This window comes from Melitaea cinxia, chromosome 8 (genome assembly GCF_905220565.1).
Source record: "Melitaea cinxia chromosome 8, ilMelCinx1.1, whole genome shotgun sequence".
NCBI classification, from domain to species: domain Eukaryota; kingdom Metazoa; phylum Arthropoda; class Insecta; order Lepidoptera; family Nymphalidae; genus Melitaea; species Melitaea cinxia.
Window position 1 is genome coordinate 2,115,527 of NC_059401.1, and position 19,640 is coordinate 2,135,166.

General features: G+C 33.6%; 1 protein-coding gene across 1 annotated transcript; it reads right to left on the reverse strand.

Moving 5' to 3' along the window:
- Positions 1-4,798: 4,798 nt before the first annotated feature.
- LOC123655483 (integrin alpha-PS3-like) lies at positions 4,799-19,339 on the reverse strand. The gene is made up of 18 exons (XM_045591264.1): positions 19,147-19,339; positions 17,962-18,114; positions 16,792-16,896; positions 16,166-16,254; positions 15,681-15,905; positions 15,279-15,393; positions 14,678-14,851; positions 14,152-14,334; positions 13,393-13,517; positions 13,141-13,204; positions 12,715-12,865; positions 11,929-12,285; positions 11,198-11,282; positions 9,266-9,328; positions 8,787-8,907; positions 8,129-8,201; positions 6,561-6,678; positions 4,799-5,030 (listed from the first exon to the last, which is right to left on the reverse strand). Exons 1-18 carry the CDS (start codon positions 19,259-19,261, stop codon positions 4,881-4,883), a joined length of 2,466 nt encoding a protein of 821 aa, XP_045447220.1. The 5' UTR covers positions 19,262-19,339; the 3' UTR covers positions 4,799-4,880.
- Between the last annotated feature and the right edge of the window lie 301 nt (positions 19,340-19,640).

Consider the following 19,640-nt stretch of genomic DNA (forward strand, 5'->3'; position numbering starts at 1 on the left):
GGCGGGTACATCGTTCCATAGCTTAATTGGCTAGAGCGCCGACACGGTCAGTCGGAGACGCGGGTTCGAATCCCGCTGGAGCGGTCAATTTTTGATATGATATTCAAAAATGTTTAGAATCCCTAATGTGTGGGTAACACAAAAATAAAATTGTACAAATTTATATCATTTACTAGCAGTTGCCCGCGGCTTCGCTGGGGTAGAAATTGATAATATTTACAAAGGCCGGTTTCAATCAGTATATAATCATTATCCCAGGCCTTTGGAGCCTAGGCCCAGACTTAGGTCTAGGGCCTAGGCCCCAAGGGGAGGAGTTTCTGGACTCCTACTAGGCGCGTCCCCCGAGTGGCGGATAGGGGAGGCTGCTCGCGGCTTAACCGCCGCGGGTGGAGGGGTCTTCGGACCCCCGCGGACCAAAACCGGACGATGCGCTCCGGGTACCGCTTTGGTTATCAGAGTGGACTTGTGAGTGCAGGTGTATTGGCACGGAGGTGCAACGGTGTGTGTGGCGCTAAGACGGCGTGGAGACGTGGGGGTCGGGTATTTCCTTCCCCCCACGCGGTGGACGGGGTGGGCGGGTTCAATCGCCCGCTCTAAAGCGCGCAAACGCGGTGTGCTGGCCGGGTTGTACTGGCTCCCTGGAGCTTGCTTGGTTGCTGGTGCAATCCGGCAGACCAGTTGCGTGAGGGCCGGGCTGTGCTGGCTTCCTGGAGCTTTTAGCTCGGTTGTCGGTGTAGTCCGGCGGACCCGTGGGGTAGTTGCCGGGTCGCGCTGGGCTTCCTGGAGCTTGCTCGGTTGCTCTGTGCGATCCAGCGGACCTGTGGGGTAGTTGCCGGGTCGCGCTGGGCTCCCTGGGGCTTTGCTCGGTTGCTCTGTGCGATCCGGTGTTGGAGGTCGGGCGGGCCTGACCTCCAACGCCGCACAGCCGGGCGTTGGAGGTCAGGCCTGCCTGGCTTGGAGGGGGGACGCTCTTGAACATGTGTGTGAACGTATGTGAACCTGTTCTGCAGACGGTAGACTGGTCCGGTTGAGTGTCCCTTACGTGGTGTGGTCGGCTGGAGGGTCAGGGGACCTTGAGCTGGCTTGAGACCCCATGCGTCTACGGGAGGGGTGGTCTTGTGGGTACCGCCCCTCTCTGGGTGCCGGGGCCTGGATGTCTTCATTCGGGCCGGCCGCCAGGGCGAGGTGGTGTATGCTAACGCGACCCTATCTCGCTCCACTTAGGTGGAGGTCTGCTCACATGTGGATGGTTTTTATTCAGTATGTGTCTGATTCCCCTTCGGTGCCCCCTCGCCGGAGGATGTCCATGAGTATTTTCCCCACGTTTAAAAAAAGTATATAATCATTATATTAAAAATATTTACGACCTCTTTGTTTGTGACATTTATGGTTTATCTTTCGTGCGCTAGTGCAGTTTTTATACTGTACTAGCTGTGCCCTGTGCGCGTCTCAAGGTTTTTTTTAGTTTAATTATTATTTTTTGATCGTACCAACTCAGAAACCTTTGTGGGCTAATGCATAACCCTTTGCTGAAGATCATGACATGATCAAATGCATAGTTTACGGTTCTTTAAAGGACATACAGACAAACATTCATTTTATACATATAGAGGTTTCTTTTTTACCATACGTTATTGATTAAAAATTTCGTACAACTAAATTTGGAAATCATTTACGTTCAAATTCATAATTTAAATTAAAAAAAACATACCGATTGTTTCATTTTGTAGCCAAAAATACTTTACTTAACAAATAGAAAAAATAATTGCCTTTGTAACCGACAAATATTATTTTTCTGCGCATTTCTTTGTATTTTCTGAGAACATTTATCATAGTATTGTATATTTTTTTACCACCATCATAAAAAAGAGATTTCAAAGAACAAAAAGCAAACTTTTTTAAAGAAACTGATATTTTGAAGTGAGAATTTTTGATTGAAAATAAGGGTCTTTTTTGACATTGAGGTCAAAATAAGGTGAAAAGATATATATTTTAAGTAAAAAAAAAAAAAATACACAATGTTTGGCACATAAAAAGGTAAGTTATCACAAAATTTTGTAAAAGAAATTTTTTTCTAGTAAAACAAAAATTAAAAAACCAAAAACTTGGTTTTTTGAATTTTACACATGAATTTTGAGGTTGGTTACGTGAAAAAAGTGTAAATACGAAAGTTGTAGATCTTTTTACTACCTACAACTTCGCCATTGTATTATTTCCCTAACACTTGTAGTTTAGCCGGGAATTGAGATAAAGTGTTTTTTATCCTTAAGTCCCCCCTCCACCACTTCCCGACCGCAGATCGCCCATAATTTATTTTCCCTTTTATTTTCGTTTATTATTATCTTTCGTTTACAATGGGTTTCATCCTACTATCATTTTTTTCACTTTTTATCATTTTCAACGGCTAAAAGCACTGGTCTACTATGTTCAATAAAATTATTATGGAAATTTAGATGAACTAAATAGTGTTACTATGTGTTAATTTATACTAATATTATAAAGCTGACAAAATTGTTTGTTACTGGATAGAACTGTTATATAATTGATATAACGCATTTACCGCGGAAGACTATAGGCTATTTTTTGCTCAAATGAACGCGTGTGAAACCGCGGAGCAAAGAAAAAGAACAAAAATGTCGTCCATCAGTCTAGACACTTCTAAGTAATGAATATAAATTCATATAAAAATTGCGTAATATTTATTAATTTTGTACATATCCTCAATGCCCAGAGATTCACTAACCGCATTTGGAGTGTGTAATATATATATAATCCATGAAAACATTATTGGGCTAAGCGCAGTTTTATTTTCTAGGTGTCAAGAATAGGTACCGTTGACATAATAACTCCAAATGTAATATATATATAATGTCTATAATGAATCAATACTGATAAAAAAAACATCGGTTGACGTCAGTCACACACATTTGACAAAGATATGAAATGGATGGAGATACAAAAAAAGTGTGTGGAGCTGACGCACGACTGAAGTTTACTCCTTTAGATTGACTGTCTAAATAGGCACGAAGGCTTACTAGTCTAAGAAAAGAAAAAACATATCAAGTGGTAAATAAACGATTTAAATAACACCATCTATCGGCGTTATTAGAAAACTTCGTTACGAGATGATGATGTAGTAGATGGCGTTGCGAGAAACGTAACGAGGTCATTCGATCAGTATATTTAACGCTTCATTTTTTTTTATACCGGGGGCCTTATATGTAAACCGATTCTTAAGGGTTAAACTTCAAAAATATGTTTTTTAAATTTGTGGGGAAAAGGTTTTTGGAAAGTTTTTATGGTATTTTTTAATAAAAATAATTATTTAAATATTCTTAGTTTTATACAAAAATTGTAAAAAATCATATTTTTAAAAATAAAAGTCTTTTAATATCGAAATAAGTTACTTAAAGTAAGTAATATAAATAACTTACAATGTTATTAATCTTATTGTTCTTATTATGTATAATACAATTTAAATGATTATCAAAAGGTTACGTTAAAGTACTACGTGACGAATTATATTCTATTATAGATTTCAGTCAGTTAATCAGTCAGTCAGTCAGTTTAGCCTATCGCAGTTTACTTTTGGACATGGGCCTCCCAAATTTCACGCCAGAGATCCTGGTTTTCCGCAATCCTTATCCAGCATACACATAGATAGTTGCGTAAATGTAGTAGCGGGCCGTAGGGCGTCCTTCTCGGACGGACTTCTGCTGCACCGGCCATTCTATAACCTTATGTACACCAACCATAATGGTGATGATCAGCAGATCCTGGCTACTGAAGTGGCTTAGGTAATGGTAGAACAGGGCAAGAAACCTCTTTCAGAAATTTAACTACCACGTGGATACCTGGCTATGGTAACAGACCATATTCGCACTTTGAAGTCTGATGAAAAAATAATTGAGCTGGTACTAAAAATTAAAAAACGACAGGAATATGTTGGGGGTTTATTGAAAGTCCAAAGTGAGATAAAAACATTTTGATCGATTCTACCACCAAAAGAGGAACACTGAGAGCCGAAATATTTGGCGTGAACTTGGGGAGGCCTATGTTAAGCATTGGACTGCAATAGGCTGAAGTGAACTGAATTGAACATATGCTCGCACCATTATGATTCTTGTTACCTGTTATGACAGTTTGGCAAGCAAGAAGTTGAAACTCTGCAATTCACCGCATGGTCATCGCAATTATTTTTGCCATATTTATATTTATAATAAGTTGATGTTTGTAATAAATAAGTTTTTACACAAATAATATATTAAAAGTCGTTTTATGCTTTCCCCTATTTCTTTGGTCCTTAAGTTCAGAACATTGGTATTGAGATGACATTATTTTTTATCTATACAAATAAATAAAATTGGAGTGTCAGTTAGTAATATTAAAATAACCGTTTTATACTAAATGCATATATATATATATATATATATATATATATATATATATATATATATATATATATATATATATATGTATGTGTGTGTGTGTGTGTGTGTTTGTGTGTACATATACACGGTACATGTACAAAAAGACATTTTTACAATTTTTGTCTGTCTGTCTGTTTGTTCCGGCTAATCTCTGAAACGACTGAACCGATTTTGACGAGACTTTCACTGGCAGATACCTGATACAATAAGGAGTAGCTAAGGCTTCTTCTATTTTAGAAATTTATTTATTTTATAACACTGCGAACGGAATAATAACTTTTTTGCTCAATTCCACGCGGACGAAGTCACGGGCACAGCTAGTCACATATATATCTTGATGTACGTAAAAAAAATTGTCACAAGTATAAAGTTCAGATTTCAAATTTAAAAGGTTTTCACATCCATCTCCACGTTACATATTACTGTTCAGAATAATAATATTCAACACTTCTAGTCTGAGTCATCTAAAATTAATTCTTGTGACGATAATTCTGCGTTTGATGAAGATAATTCATTACTAGATGATTTCGGTTCTTCCGTAATTTCCTGTTCCTGTAGTTTCTTAAAATCTTCTAATCGGTTTCTGGAGAAAAATCCATACTGAAATAGAAAAAAAAAATTTTTTTTTGATACTTTTCAATTTTTTTGAAAAGACAAGTATTTTATATAATAAAAGAGCATAATATACTAATTTGGAGTCACTTAAAAGCAATAGGAGGATTAAGTACTTCGAAAAATCGATGAATGCAACAAATGAGGAGGACTACTCAACGACTAGAATAGCAGTTTTGGTAGAGCTATATAATTAGGTAACAGACAACATTGAGAAAATCGCCTGAAATTCACGATTTTTGGTGACGGATGACTGGCAGTAATTTGTTGATTGACATTAGTTGATTACAATGTCTTTAATATGTATATAGTTATTAATATTATATTTATTGACACAATAAGATTTTTATTACAAAAAATACTGCTTTCTTGGAGTATCGTATTCATGTGGTGAGTAAGGTGATCAGAGCTCCTGGCAACGATGCTTCTCGTGTTGCAGACGTCTATAAGCTTCGGTAATCGTCTATCATCCGATGAGCTGTATGCTTGTTTGCCGACCTTGTTGTATATAAAATCTGTATCAAGCAAACTACTACGAAAAAATAATTTAACAAGTGACTTAAATAATATAATGAAAAATTAAAATAAAGAGAAGTTGTTCGTTTTGTTTTAGTTCGTCCATAGACATTTTTTGTTAGGTTAGCATTTTAATCAACAATGCGAATATTGAACTCATCACACGAAGTTTTTACTTATTATATAACATTTGTACACGAACTGAATGCTTCACCTTCGTCAAGTATAATATTTAGTAGATAAATAAAATAAAAAAAAAAACTATTTTTAAATTAACAAGTTATTATTTTTTTATGCATAATTTTAATTTTAAATATAAAACTTGTAATATAGATAAATATTTAGGGGTTGATTCAGGGTTTTTTGATAAAACTATCTAAACTGTGACGGTATCCAGTTGAGAAAAATAATGACATATTTTTCTTGTTCACCCTCAAATTCCACTTAATGTTTAGCCCTTTTATTTTCAACCAGTAACCCAAAAGTTATACTATATTAGTTAAGGTAAAACGTTATGCAGGCTTGATTTACACTCTATTGATAAAACCTAACATTTACTTATGAGCGAAATATTATTATAGTTGTAGCTCTTACTTGATTTTTTTTTATACAATTAGGTCGGCAAATAAGCGTATAGCTCACCTGATGGTAAGCGATTACCGTTGCTTATGGTCGCCTGCAACACCAGAAGCATCGCAAGCGCATTACCGACCCTATCCCCAATCCCCCCAGGAGCTCTGGTCACCTTACTCACCAACAGGAACACAATACTACTTGAAAACAGCATTATTTAGCTGTGGTCTTCTGTAAGGTCGAGGTACTACCCCAGTCGGGCTGCTCCATATTTTGAGCAGGAAATTCCTGCTGTGCCCTACCTCAGTTAACTTATAGAAGTTTCAAAGATTTTATTCGACGTTTAAATATTAATCTTCTATTTTAAAATGGAAAAGCTTTAATGTATTGCCCATTTAAATTATAGTAATAAATCAAGATTATACTTACTTTATAAAGAGCCAACACAATTAGTGACAGCAACAACAAACCGGCCACACAGCCAACAATGATTGGCCATATTGGCGGTTTTGGTTCCAACACCAATCTAGTTGTAATTGAAGCCGATCTGTACATGGAAAAAAATGTAAGGTTTTACACTTTTACGATGTTACACTAGTTTGTATGCATGCATATTTGTGCTGGAATCCTCAGAGCTTTACCGTCCTATATTGTTATGAGGTATGTGGGATAAAATAAGGTTTTAAGTATTTTAAATTTTTAGGCACAGTTTTAGTTTAACTCACAACGCCACACACATTGCTGGTTGATGTATTAATGTATGTATGTATGTATTTATGTATGTGTGTATTATTTACCGTGTACTTATATTTTATTGTTATGTACGTATATATTTATACTTATAGGAATATTGAATAGTTTACTATATATAATTTATTTATATTATTTGTAGCTTATTTTGTTAGGTGTACGTTTGTTATACACCACCTACTTATTTCTTGTTTTTTCTCCTCTAATCCTAACCCTAAGGTTGCCTAGATGAAATCGCTATCGAGCGATAAAGCCGCCTCATTGTGCATTATACTTCTTTTTTTCTTTACAATTCTGTATTAAATTACTCTATGTGGTGTACAATAAAGAATAAATAAATAAATAAAACGATAGCTATCAGATATCTGTAATAACAACCAGGACTGACAATTTCACTAACAGGAAAATATACAAGGACATTCATCCCGACCAAAAAGAAAAGTCCAAATTAAACATCTGTTCCGTTTATACACGTGTATAACGCTTATATCTAATTTATTATGATTATTTTATTTTACATAATAATCTGTGCTAAGCTGATGTTAACTAAGCATACTGCAATAACGGAAGCTGTTTTTATTATTATTTTTTTGTTTCATTACGTAGGAAGCCAACACAATGCATTGCAACAACATTGCAACTTATTTTAAATGATAATTACCATTATTGACAATCACAATTGTGGGCTAACTCAACACATCTATAATAATTTGTATTATAATGAAAAGCATATAAATCTGTTTTCTAAATAAAATAAACAAAATTTACGTTTTCTATAAAAATAATTATCTCTCTTATAATCAATTTTATCCACATCGTTAGCTGTAGATACGGTGATCTATTCAATACACGTACATAATGCTGATTAGCTTAACATTTTCTAAACAATATATAATCTATACAAATAAATAAAATTGGAGTGTCCATTTGTAATATTAAAATAACCGTTTTTACTAAATTCATATGTATGAATACACTGTACATATACCAAAATATCACTTTTTATAATTTTTGTATGTCTGTCTGTCTGTCTGTTTGTTCCGGCTAATCTCTGAAACGGCTGAACCGATTCTGACGGGACTTTCAGTGCGAGATACTCGTGGCTAATGTAAGAAGGAGTAACGTAGTCTACTTTTATTTTAGAAATTTATTTATTTTATAACTTTGCGAACTGAACAATAATTTTTTGTTAAATTCCACGCGGACGAAGTCGCGCGCACAGTTAGTTCATACATAAACGTACTTACTTATTTTGACCGTTAAGTAAAATGATCATAGATGTGGTTACGTTGAATTCATTCTGTTTCTCAAGGATGTCACCTAAAACAAAGAATTTACCAAAAATAATACTTATATTTATTGAATATTTCTAAATCAAACTTAAAAGTGACGTAAAATGGAAAATAATCTATTCCTGAATGATTATTTAAGCCATTCAGTAATGTTCCCCTGCTGAACATAGGCCTTCTTTTCTACGTAGGAGATCGTCGTTGGAGAAGGTTCTGAATTATTTGAATGTTACAACATTTTTGTAATGTATTATCTCATAACAATTTTATAAGTTAGTGCGATTTCATTACATATGCACTGAGTCGTAACAAAGCGAACTCAAAGTGAAGAAACTAACATAGTAGATATTTCGTCAGCCATAGATGTAAACCATGATCATGGCTCGACAAACATGGTGTTGGACGCCGTCTATCCAGCAACATGGACCGACGACTTAAAGACTGGTAGGCACTGAATGTCAAAAGTGGGAAATCGGGGCTTGTGGAGAACCCTGGGGAAGGCTTACGTCCAGCAGTGGACTTTGTTAGGCTGATGATGATGTTTACAGCACCAATAATAATTACAAAACAATTATAGACTTATTTTTATTAACAAAGAAATAGATAAGCAAGATACCGTGTTCGGCCAAATTGAATCTTAATGAAAAGATTACTGGTGTAGAAACCTTTGCTGATAACGTCCATTCACACTGCGAGCCATCATACGTACAGCCCTTGATACGACTTGACAAATTCACCTGTAAAATTCGTCAATATTACTCGAAAGCAATTTAATATAACAAGCGATATAAAATACTTTTTTAATGAAAAAAAATAAAAGAAAGTTTTTACATAGACAAACCTCTTTCAGTTTAAAACTTTTTATTAAAAATTATTGAGAATATAAAGTTGAATAACACTGTATAAGTTTTTATTAGTATGTCGTTTATGATTATATATTCACGCCTACAATAATCACTAGGCAATTTGTGAAAAAAAATTTCCTCGAACTGAGATTTAAAAAAAATAGCACTCTTAGCTGTATTATATAGACGTCGATAAACATGTAGTAATAATGAAACAACAAAAAAAAAACAATACAATTTTTTTACATACCTTATCCGGTATATTTACTTGCACAGGTAAGCGGAAACAATCGGAGGGACCGAAATTGGTAATCTGTTAAAAAAAAGATATATAAATACAATTCTTATACGTTACAATCAAATGTTTAAATATTTATTTTAAATTCCATGTCATCTGTTTCAAATTGGCGTTAATCGTGTCACTTTAATGTACTGTTTAAATCTGTGTATAAATAAAAACGAATCGCCAAAATTTATGTACCCGCGTAAATTCCAAACGATTGTACTGGATTGGATGACCATTTTTTATGTCCTTATAAAGGAAAATTAAAAATTGATATAATAACGGAAAAGAAAAAAGGCAGTAAGAAGTTAGAAGTGGATCAGATAGTAAGAGATAAACTGAGTATTGTCGTTTGAATATTGTGCTTGTTTTAACATTTGATTCTGGGCTAGGTGTTTGTCCTTGAGAGACTTCACAGTGTGACTCGGAGAGCACACTAACCCGTTAGTTTCATCATTACAGCCTATACAGTCCACTGCTGGACATAGGCCTCCACAAGTTTACGCCAAAAATAGCGTGAACTCATGTGTTTTGCCCATAGTCACCACGCTGGGCAGGCGGGTTGGTGACCGCAGTACTGGCTTTGTCGCACCAAAGACGCTGCTGCCCGTCTTCGGCCTGTGTATTTCAAAGCCCGTTGGATGGTTATCCCGCCATCGGTCGGCTTCTTAAGTTCCAAGATGGTTGTGGAACCTTGTTATCCCTTAGTCGCCTCTTACGACACCCACCGTTAGTTTCATTCCGATTTAATTTTCACTTTCTATTCTAGAGGTCTTTTTCCAGCAGTAACAGCTTAGTTTTTTTCAGTACAGTCCTGTACTTTTCTGTGTTTGAGGACTATAAAATTTTGTACTTGTTCCAGAGAGCTTACAAATTAATTATCATATTTTGAAGGAAAGGTTTTCGTTTTTAATGTCGATATTAAAGTTTTTATTTTCCGTTTTTTCATATATTCTTTATAGCTTTTATAAGCCTCGACCCCATCTTGACGGTACTTTCGTAATAGGTTGAATAATTTGGAGATTTCACGAGGGTTTTGAGAGCAATATAATTAAGAAAGCGGATCGTTGGGGATAATATCTTTGTGTATATTACGAAACATTCCCATTGTGTTGTTCCCATGTTTAAAAAAAAAAGTCTACCTGTAATCGCGCCACCAAGACAAATGACAAAATAATATGATTATCTATTCCTGTATTATTTATTATTTTATTTTATACTTTATTGTACACCAGAAATATATTACAAACAAAGCATAAAGATAGTTATAGACAGTGAAGTACAATGGGCGGACTTATGGCTAATTAGCCATTTCTTCCAGACAACCCATAAGTAGTATTACTACAGGTTACTCGAAAAAGTGATAAATCAAAAATTACACGTTTCAATCAAATTTAAATAGAATCACATGACAAGAACCAGATTAAAAGATTAATTTGCAAAATCGGTTAATAGTGACACAACCAGTGAATAGTTATGATGTAAAACACAAACAAAATACACTCGAATAATTTTTTGAAATCAGCTAATTAGTGATTACACGTAAAAAGATTTGTATCTGTTTAGGATTTTAGTTCTTGTGGGTCTTCCATACTTCAAAGAGAACATAAAGCCGTAGCTAATGATCATTACGAAGAAAATACGGTCGAGCCGAATTACTTGATAACCCGCAGTAGAACGGTACGCCGCTAGTGTAATAGCATCGTAGCGTATTAAGTTAAATCTATTTTCTCCTCTGAGTTTCAGCTCAGTTCAGTAACGAATAAAAAACTAGGAATAGAAATTTATTCAAAGTGAAAAATAATATAAATAATACATTATAAAAAATTAACGAAACGTTATCAAAAAAATAAAAAAATAAATAAAAAATAAGAACAGTTGAAATGAAAATAAAATTACCTCATAATAATGAACAAAAGTCACATTTCCTGCTTCGTTAAATTTGTCCCTCGTTACTGCAACGGTCGCGTTTGGCAACGCTTTCCTGAAAATTGTAAGCAATTGTAAAACTTTGATAACTGTTGCTTTAGTTTCAATTTTAAAAGGCAAGTTCTGTTTTCGTTGCGTTCGTATAAATTAATGTCGGCACACTCTAGTGGAATACACAAATTTCTGAATACGAGGATTTGCATAGTTACTATGTAACAAATATTGATATAGGTCAGTATTGGGTACAGGATTTCCAAATATAGCGAAACAATACTGAATAAATTTACTTTATTGGACTGAACTTTGTACTAAAGTATATATGTGAGTCTTTAACACATATCATTAGAAAATATAAGAAAAAAATTGGTGTTTCGATATGTAAACAAGTTTTTGATTATTGTATTGTGGAAAAGCTTTGATACTGTAAAGAATGTATATAAAATAATTCTACGTGTTATATACTTTTCAAGTTTTGTAATAAACCTAAAGTAATTTAAACTTACTTGAAATACGTAATTATGTAAAAAAAAATATTTCTTTCACTTATAAATATAGATATATAATTTAATTATTCAGTAACACTGCAAATAATTTATTAACATTTTGATATTTGGTTTGCAATTTGAAGGAAATGTTTTTAGAATTTACAAGCCGTAGTTCTATTCTTCAAGAAAATTTATTTTTGCTTACATCTTACTTACCCACTGATTGAGAAATTCGCTTTTGGTGTTATCAAAATCACAGCTTTCTTCATGATCCTGTCAATATCTGTATCATTGTAAAATGGATCGTTAAGCTTTGCTTCTATTACTAATTCCGTTTCTTCTGAGTCTCTGTATACGTATTCAAGGTCTATCTCCCATTCTACAGATTCTAAACGCTTTAATGGAGAGGGTACGACACAAGTTACGTTAAGTTCTTCCAAACTACATTCTTGAGGTAGCCTTTTAGGTGAAGATGGTAATGAAAGTTGAACTTTTGCTCCAAATGACGGTTCTTTCTCATTAACAATAGTTATTTTTACGCCTACTTTATCATTTGTTCCAGGTGTATATGTACTGAAAGAGACAATATTCATTCATTTAAATCTATATTTTAAACTTCATAAGACAATTAGAATTTTATGCCCAAATAAAATTTCACATAAGTTATACGCTTTTTATTTTACTTTTTAGTTTAGTAATTATCTAAAAATTTTCTACTTCAATCAATTTAAAAGATTTTGGTATCAAGTTCAAAAAGTTGATGCGAATTTTACAATAAACATAATAAAAATAGTATTTTTTATTATTATATATTATACTGTTTTTGTAATATGCATTATTTTTGTAAAATTTTATAGATTTTGTATGTATATGTATTCTCATGAAATAGCTTACTTAAAAGTTCTATTAAGAAGTATAGAAACATCAAAGGAACGACCACAAAACCATTTTTTTTTATTTCACCACAACTGCATACTTAAAGTTAAATAATTACAGCGTTACCTATTTAAGGGTACCAAAGTCATTTGAAGTAAGGGCTTGCAGATGAGCTCATCGTCCTCCCCACAGTCCCTCATTAGTTGAATACGGAAGGATGACTCCAATACTGAATCATTTGATAGCTTGGCAACGTGTTGATGGGACGCTGATTCATCTAAAATTTTAAATTTTTGAAAAAATATTTTTTTTCCGTTGACAAGTTCTTTTTGTCCAAAAAATAATCTAAATAATATTATTCTCATTACTATTAAATCTAATGTGTCTAGCCACTCTAGCAGCTATAAAAATAGTATCAAAATTACAATTTTATCGAGGTCAAATATTTAATCGAAAATAAATAGAAGCTTCATAATATCTTTTTATTCTTATTGGCAATTTTCAAGGTTTACGTGTTTTGTTATTTTTGTAATAAATTGAGAATGAATTTACCTCCAAAGTCATTTACTTCCAAATTATATTTCATCGAGATTGGTTTGGATAAATCGGCTGTTGCCTGAAATGGAATTTATTTTATTTTATATTTAGTATAATATTTCTTTATTACGTATAAACATGTAAACTATGGCACAAAATTAAATGTCCTGCTCGATATCTGGAGCAGGCCGACCTGAGGAAGTACTTCGACCTTACAGATGATCACAGATAACTAATACGGCTTTGAAGCAATGTTGTAAACTATACCTTCACTTCAATAACTTGTTCGTCGCAGTTCTCAGTACCAGGAATAATAGATATGTCATAGTCCGTATCTCCTTTAACGTTTGCTCTTTTTTCAATCGGATCAATTACTATGTGAGCTGTAAGGTCTGTTAAAAATAAAATATATTATATAACACTATTTATAACAGTTATAAAATTAATTAATAGAAAGCCAGCTATGCCTTATCCATTGAGGAGTTTTCTCTTTATACTTAGTAATCTAACCTTTATGTATTTTTTTCTAATGTTTTCACAAATTTCACTTATAATGAATCAACTTTTTCGGATTTTATCGCGGTTTATTAGGTTTTTTACTTTACAGCAACAAAGTAAAGTAGCCGAAACGTTGGGCATGTAAAAAACCCAACCTTTATAGTTAATCTAAAAGAAAAACTAGTATAATAATATAATTGAACACCTACACGCTACTTTCTTGCACATACCAAGATTTGTTGGCAGAAAATACAGCAGCATTAAGCCTGCCTTTAGTTAACATTTTCATAATCAGTACATAATAGTTTTTATACATAGCACATATTTCGTAAATCATGACCAAAATAGTGTCCAATAATTATTAACACATAATAAGAACGTAGCGTAGATGCGCCTTACGAAACCAAGAAAATATAAACAAACTTGAATTATTGTGCAAATAAATAATTTAAGCAACAATATAATATGTATATGCAATAACCTTGCTTAAAAAAGCAGTTGGACTATTACAGTTATTTTCATACTTACTTATTTTCACCTCTGGCCACAATTTACTTTCAGCAGCTTTTACACAGAATAGAGCAGTAAAATTAGTAGCATGCTGTGGTAAATTAACTGCATCTGGTACTTTTATAGATGCATCTACATGAATAGTAGGTGTGCATTTGAAAACATAAACTGCGCCAGTATTATGAGCGCCCACAGCTAAATCTGAAATTATAGTTTTGTCAGTAAATATATTCCCTACTTTCAGTTTATAATATTCTATTTAGGTTCTAATAGAAAACGCTAGTTTATCCTTCTTGAAGACTTTTCGTAGAACAACAAAAATATTTATTACACTGTTGGTATTTGGGGTTTCCATATTTATTGCAGGTCAATAATAGATGAAATAATTATCCTTAAACTCGAATTAAGTTAGATAATTAATCAATATTATCTTAATAAGAAGACTATTATAAATTCAACTAACTAATTATTTTTTTATTTAAATTACTCATTCAGATTAAATAGGTTACATAGACAGGATATAGATAGGTTTACGTGTACATACCATTGCACTTATCTTTGTTAATATCGTAACCTCCAGATATAGAAAAGCCAAAAGCTTTAGTATCTTTAACTACTATCTTCTGTATATACTCTTTTTCTAATCCTTTCTTGCTACCTTTAAATATATACACAGCACCTTTACCACCATCTTCCCATGGAGCTCCAATAGCAACATCTGTAAAATCAATTACTATTATTAAGTAAGGCAAGACTGATGTGACTGAGTGACGATTACTCTAACGTACTGACGTGTGCCGTACAGGCGCCTAAGCACCGGCGGTTGTAGGTTTGATTCCGGCTCATGATGGATATTTGTTGTCCGAACTGTTTGTCAGTCCTTATGAGACTCCACATCGTTTCTCAGAGAACACGTAAAATTGTTGGTTCTGGTTGTTATCATAGATATCTAACAGCGATTGTTACTCATAGTTGGGAATATATCAGCCAACCTGAAGTAGAGCATCGTGGTTGAATCAACTCCAAGCTTTCTCTTATATGGTGAAAGAGGGCTTGGTCCAGCAATGGGATGTTACAAGCTAAATCAATCATATAAAAAATAAGACAAAAAGACGAAAACAGTGACTACTGCTCAAATTTCTTACCATTGTAGCCATCACCATCAATGTCATTCAAATTTTCTATAACGCTTCCAAAACGAATACCATTTTCGTCTGAACCAGAAACATAGCCGGCTGCTTTTAATGTAAAATTATCATCCTAAAAATTAAAGAAAAAACAGTGACAATTTTACTAAGATTGTAAAAATTTTGTTGTTAAAAATAAAACTGGTGTATTAGATGCTGCCGAAAATACCGTAATTTTAAACATTTGAAATAAGAACATCTTTTAACTTTTAGTTTATATGGCGTCACAAAGTACATTTATCAAAGGTTTAAATCTAATATTTTACAGTAAATTATGGTACCAAATTTAGTTGCCAGGTCTTTGAATAGTTAGCAAAACATATTTAAAAAAAAACATTTATTAAAACAATGAAAACATACCTTTCTTTCGGTCAAATAAACAAATACAGCGCCTTGATCATAGTGCAATCCTCCATCAGTATTAACGAACATCGGTGCTCCCACGAGAAGGTCAGTGACACCATCTCCATTAATATCAGTGCAACACAAACTAGCACCAAAATAGGAACCCAATTGTGGGCCACGAACTTTCGCTTTTATATCTAGAGGGTCTGTTTCTCGAAACGATGGCTTATAGATGATGACCTAGCAAACAAAAGAGTTTAAAGTAAATCTACTAAAAGTCCTATTTTATAAGCACAAATTCTTTTATACAATTTTAGTTATTATTCGAGGTTTTATTTGCACAGAAACGAATCGTGTGCATATGTATATCAATTTTGAGTCGTCTTCAATTTATCAATACACCGATCATAATAAATCTGGTTATTCGTTTTTAAATAGGAATAAAATATGATTATGCATTATGATATCTCCAAAAATTATATTCTCTATGTGGTAAGTACTTGTCCGTATCCTGACTTTGATCTCGGAGCTCCGGCAACGTGTAAGGTTGTTCCACTCTTCTCAAATTCACCAGATTCAACGCTGTACCCTAAAATATTTACCAATCCTTGTCAAATTGTTATTCGTACAATATGTTATATTTATGTACCAGGTCTTTAAACAGGCTGTTTGAAAGAAATTGTTCTTTAGCGATAAGACCGCCTTTTGTACATTTTTTTTTATTAATTTGTCTTGCATATTTTATGTTACATGTATTGTTTCTGGTTTTACAATAAAGTATATTTGTATTGTATTGTATTATATGTTTCATTATGCCAAAACACAATAAAATAATTTAGGGAAGAATCAACTGAGTAAACTTAACATCTCCAAAGTTCCTCTACTTAGTTTATACAATATTTGACTTACACAATAATCTTTCTGTTTGTATATTCTTGTTTCGTACGAGATATACCATATTAAGTTTTATACGGTTTTTATAAATGTTTTTGAACGTCTAACCTAAGATTTAGCCTATGATTTAATATTTATAGATTTTATCTAGCGTGCAGTTTTAAGAACATTAATAAAGTAATTAATTTCAAATTATAAAACGAAACGGCTTGTAAAAATTAGATTTTAATACCTAAGTAATCATCTGGCCCAACATCTAAAGTGTAAAATGGATTAATTGTAGGCTGTAAACTCAAGTACTCGCTTGCATTTGAGTACTTATACGTTGCCAAGCCACCTGTGAAAAAAAAATTGTTAAATTGTAAAATATAATGTTTTTATACTTTCAGTCAAATTAATATTTGCTTGAAACGAAAATTTAATTTTGACCGAAAACAGCCGAGTAGTTTTGAGTTATATAACTCATTTGAGCTATATCACTCGTGTAAGTTGAAGTCGTTTTTTTATAAAAGATTTTCAATTTAAATGGTTATTTTTATTGCTAAAATTATTCAAAAACGGTAGATTTATCATGTTTTTTTTGTGGAGTCTCGTGAACAAAACATTCGTAGCTAATGCCGAAATATCGAATTCCGCAAAATAAAAATTAAAAACATTGTAAATATCCCGTTTTTGAATAATTAAAATTATTTTTAATTGACTTCAAAAAAGGACGTTCTTAATTCGACTGTATTTTATATTTCCTCAGAAGTCTTACTGGGTAAACATAATTATATTTCGATGGTTCTTTATTATCGAAAAGTAGTACTTGTCAAGCGATCCCACTTTAATTTTATTGAGATCTGACAAGTAATTTTCGAGTTATTTATAATAATGTTTATATAACTGAGTTGGGGCACAGCAGGAAATTTCCTGCTCAAAATATGGAGCAGCCCGACTGGGGTAGTACCTCGACCTTACAGAAGACCACAGCTAAATAATACTGTTTTAAATCAGTATTGTCTTCCTGTTGGTGAGTAAGGTGACCAGATGTCCGAATGGGGATTGGGTCAGCAACACGCTTGCGATACTTCTGGTGTTGCAGACGTCTATAAGCTACGGTAATCGCTTATCATCAGGTGAGCCGTACGCTTGTTTGCCGACCTAGTTATATATTAAAAAATAAATAAATAAATAAATATTTTTTCGTCAACCTATGTTCTATTATACCTCATAACTTTTTGTTGTGTGTACCGATTTTCACATTTTTGTTTTATTCGAAAGCTGATGCTTGTTTTATGGTCCCATTTAAATTTAACATTACTATTTTTTCGTCTACCTACGTTTTATTACCTTGTCAATGTAAAGTCGTTTTTTTTTTTCGTTTGCATTAATTATTGAACAAAAAAAAATATATTATTACCAGTCCACTGCAAGAGTCCAGGTGCCCCAACAACTATACTAGTTTTGGCGACGTTCACTGAAAACCCAGCTTGACCATATGCGTAGAAATTAAGATGGGTTCCATATTCTCCGTACTCTTTCCTGTCGCCTTGTGTCAAAATTGCTTGACGACCTTTTACAAGAAAAATTGAATTTTAATAGAGTGACATTGTTCCTGATAAACGCTTACAATAAGGAATGTGCTCGTATGTTAATCGACTTAAAAAAAGAAGGACTTTCTTAATTCTCTGTTATGTGTGCAACTACATAACTTTTTACTGCATGTATCGATTTTGATGATTCTTCATTGATTCGAAAGCCGATGAGCGACATCTGACAAGTACTTAAACTTAATTATATGTACTGTACTATACTTGTCGATGTAAACTAAAATCATTATATTTCGTTGAAAAACACACTTATTTTAGATAATAAGGCCATCTTAATGTTAAAAATTCACAGTACACTATGCTAAAGGGCTAGTCAAATTATACTTATAATCGCTTCAGCGTGTAAGGTCAAACTGCTGGGCATAGGCCTTTTTCCCCATGTAGGAGAAGGATCAGAGCTTAATCCACCACGCTGCTCCAATGCGGGTTGGCAGATATAATACTTACTATGAGTAACGATCGCTATCGGGTGTACATGATAACAACTGAGACCGACAGCTTAACGTGCTCTCCGAGGCACGGTAGGGAGACCCACAAGGACTAACAACCAGACCGGAAATAAATATTTATATAAACACTAATATCGAGCGGGATTCGAACCCGCAACCATCGGTGTTTCGGCGCCACCGACAAGGCACACGCACCATTACACCAGAGCGGTTGTCATTATCGTATATTTATAAAGTTATATATTATTATTATATTCTATATTGCACTTTAAAGAATGTTTACAGTTTTCAATTATAAAAAAATAAGTTAGCAACGGTGAACTTATCTCTGAAAGAGATCTAGTCAACCCATATAATGTACATATAACGTAATACTTGTAAAATTTAATATATTTTGCGTGAGTCACGTTTGATAATATAACTACACTTTTTTAAACAATAGAATATGTCCTGTATTGATGATGACACATTGTCTTAGAAAACAGATGGCTTGAAACACAAGTTTCCGTTCAATTTTTATTAAATCATAAATATAATATTTCATACCCATTTCCGCTAAAGGATACAACGGAACGCCTCGTCGTTTGGACAGTAGGTAACAAGCGCCATTCGCTAATAAATGCGTATCTTTATACGGAGTAGTCCACCGAGGAGCACACATCTGGAATTATAATATTAAGTGCTTGATGATTATGATTATGAAAAGCATGATTTAGTCTATAACGTCATTGAGGTGGGGCGCAGCAGGAAATGTCCTGCTCAAAATCTGCAGCAGCTCGTCTGGTGGTGGTACCTAAACCTTCCAGAAGATCACAGCTAAGACTGCTCTCAAGTAATTGTATTTCTGTGGTGAGTAAGGTAGTCAGAGCTCCTGAGAAGGGTCGAAGTTAGGTTTGGCAACACGCTTGGGATGCGTTTGGTATTGCAAGCATATACAAACTACGGTAACCTGCATTTACTATCAGGTCGGGTCGGCTTGTTGGCCAAATAAAATAAGGTAAGGCTACTGGGCATAGAACTGGTTCTGAACTGTTCTACTG

What these genes read in the sequence shown, in the direction of transcription:
- LOC123655483 (XM_045591264.1), bottom strand. Translation starts at nt 19,261, where the DNA reads ATGTGTGCTCCTCGGTGGACTACTCCGTATAAAGATACGCATTTATTA. An exon ending in ACTTTGGTACCCTTAAATAG is followed by an intron (nt 12,286 to 12,714) that starts GTAACGCTGTAA and finishes TGTCTCTTTCAG; the next exon opens with TACATATACACCTGGAACAA. An exon ending in GCGAATTTCTCAATCAGTGG is followed by an intron (nt 11,283 to 11,928) that starts GTAAGTAAGATG and finishes TACAATTTTCAG; the next exon opens with GAAAGCGTTGCCAAACGCGA.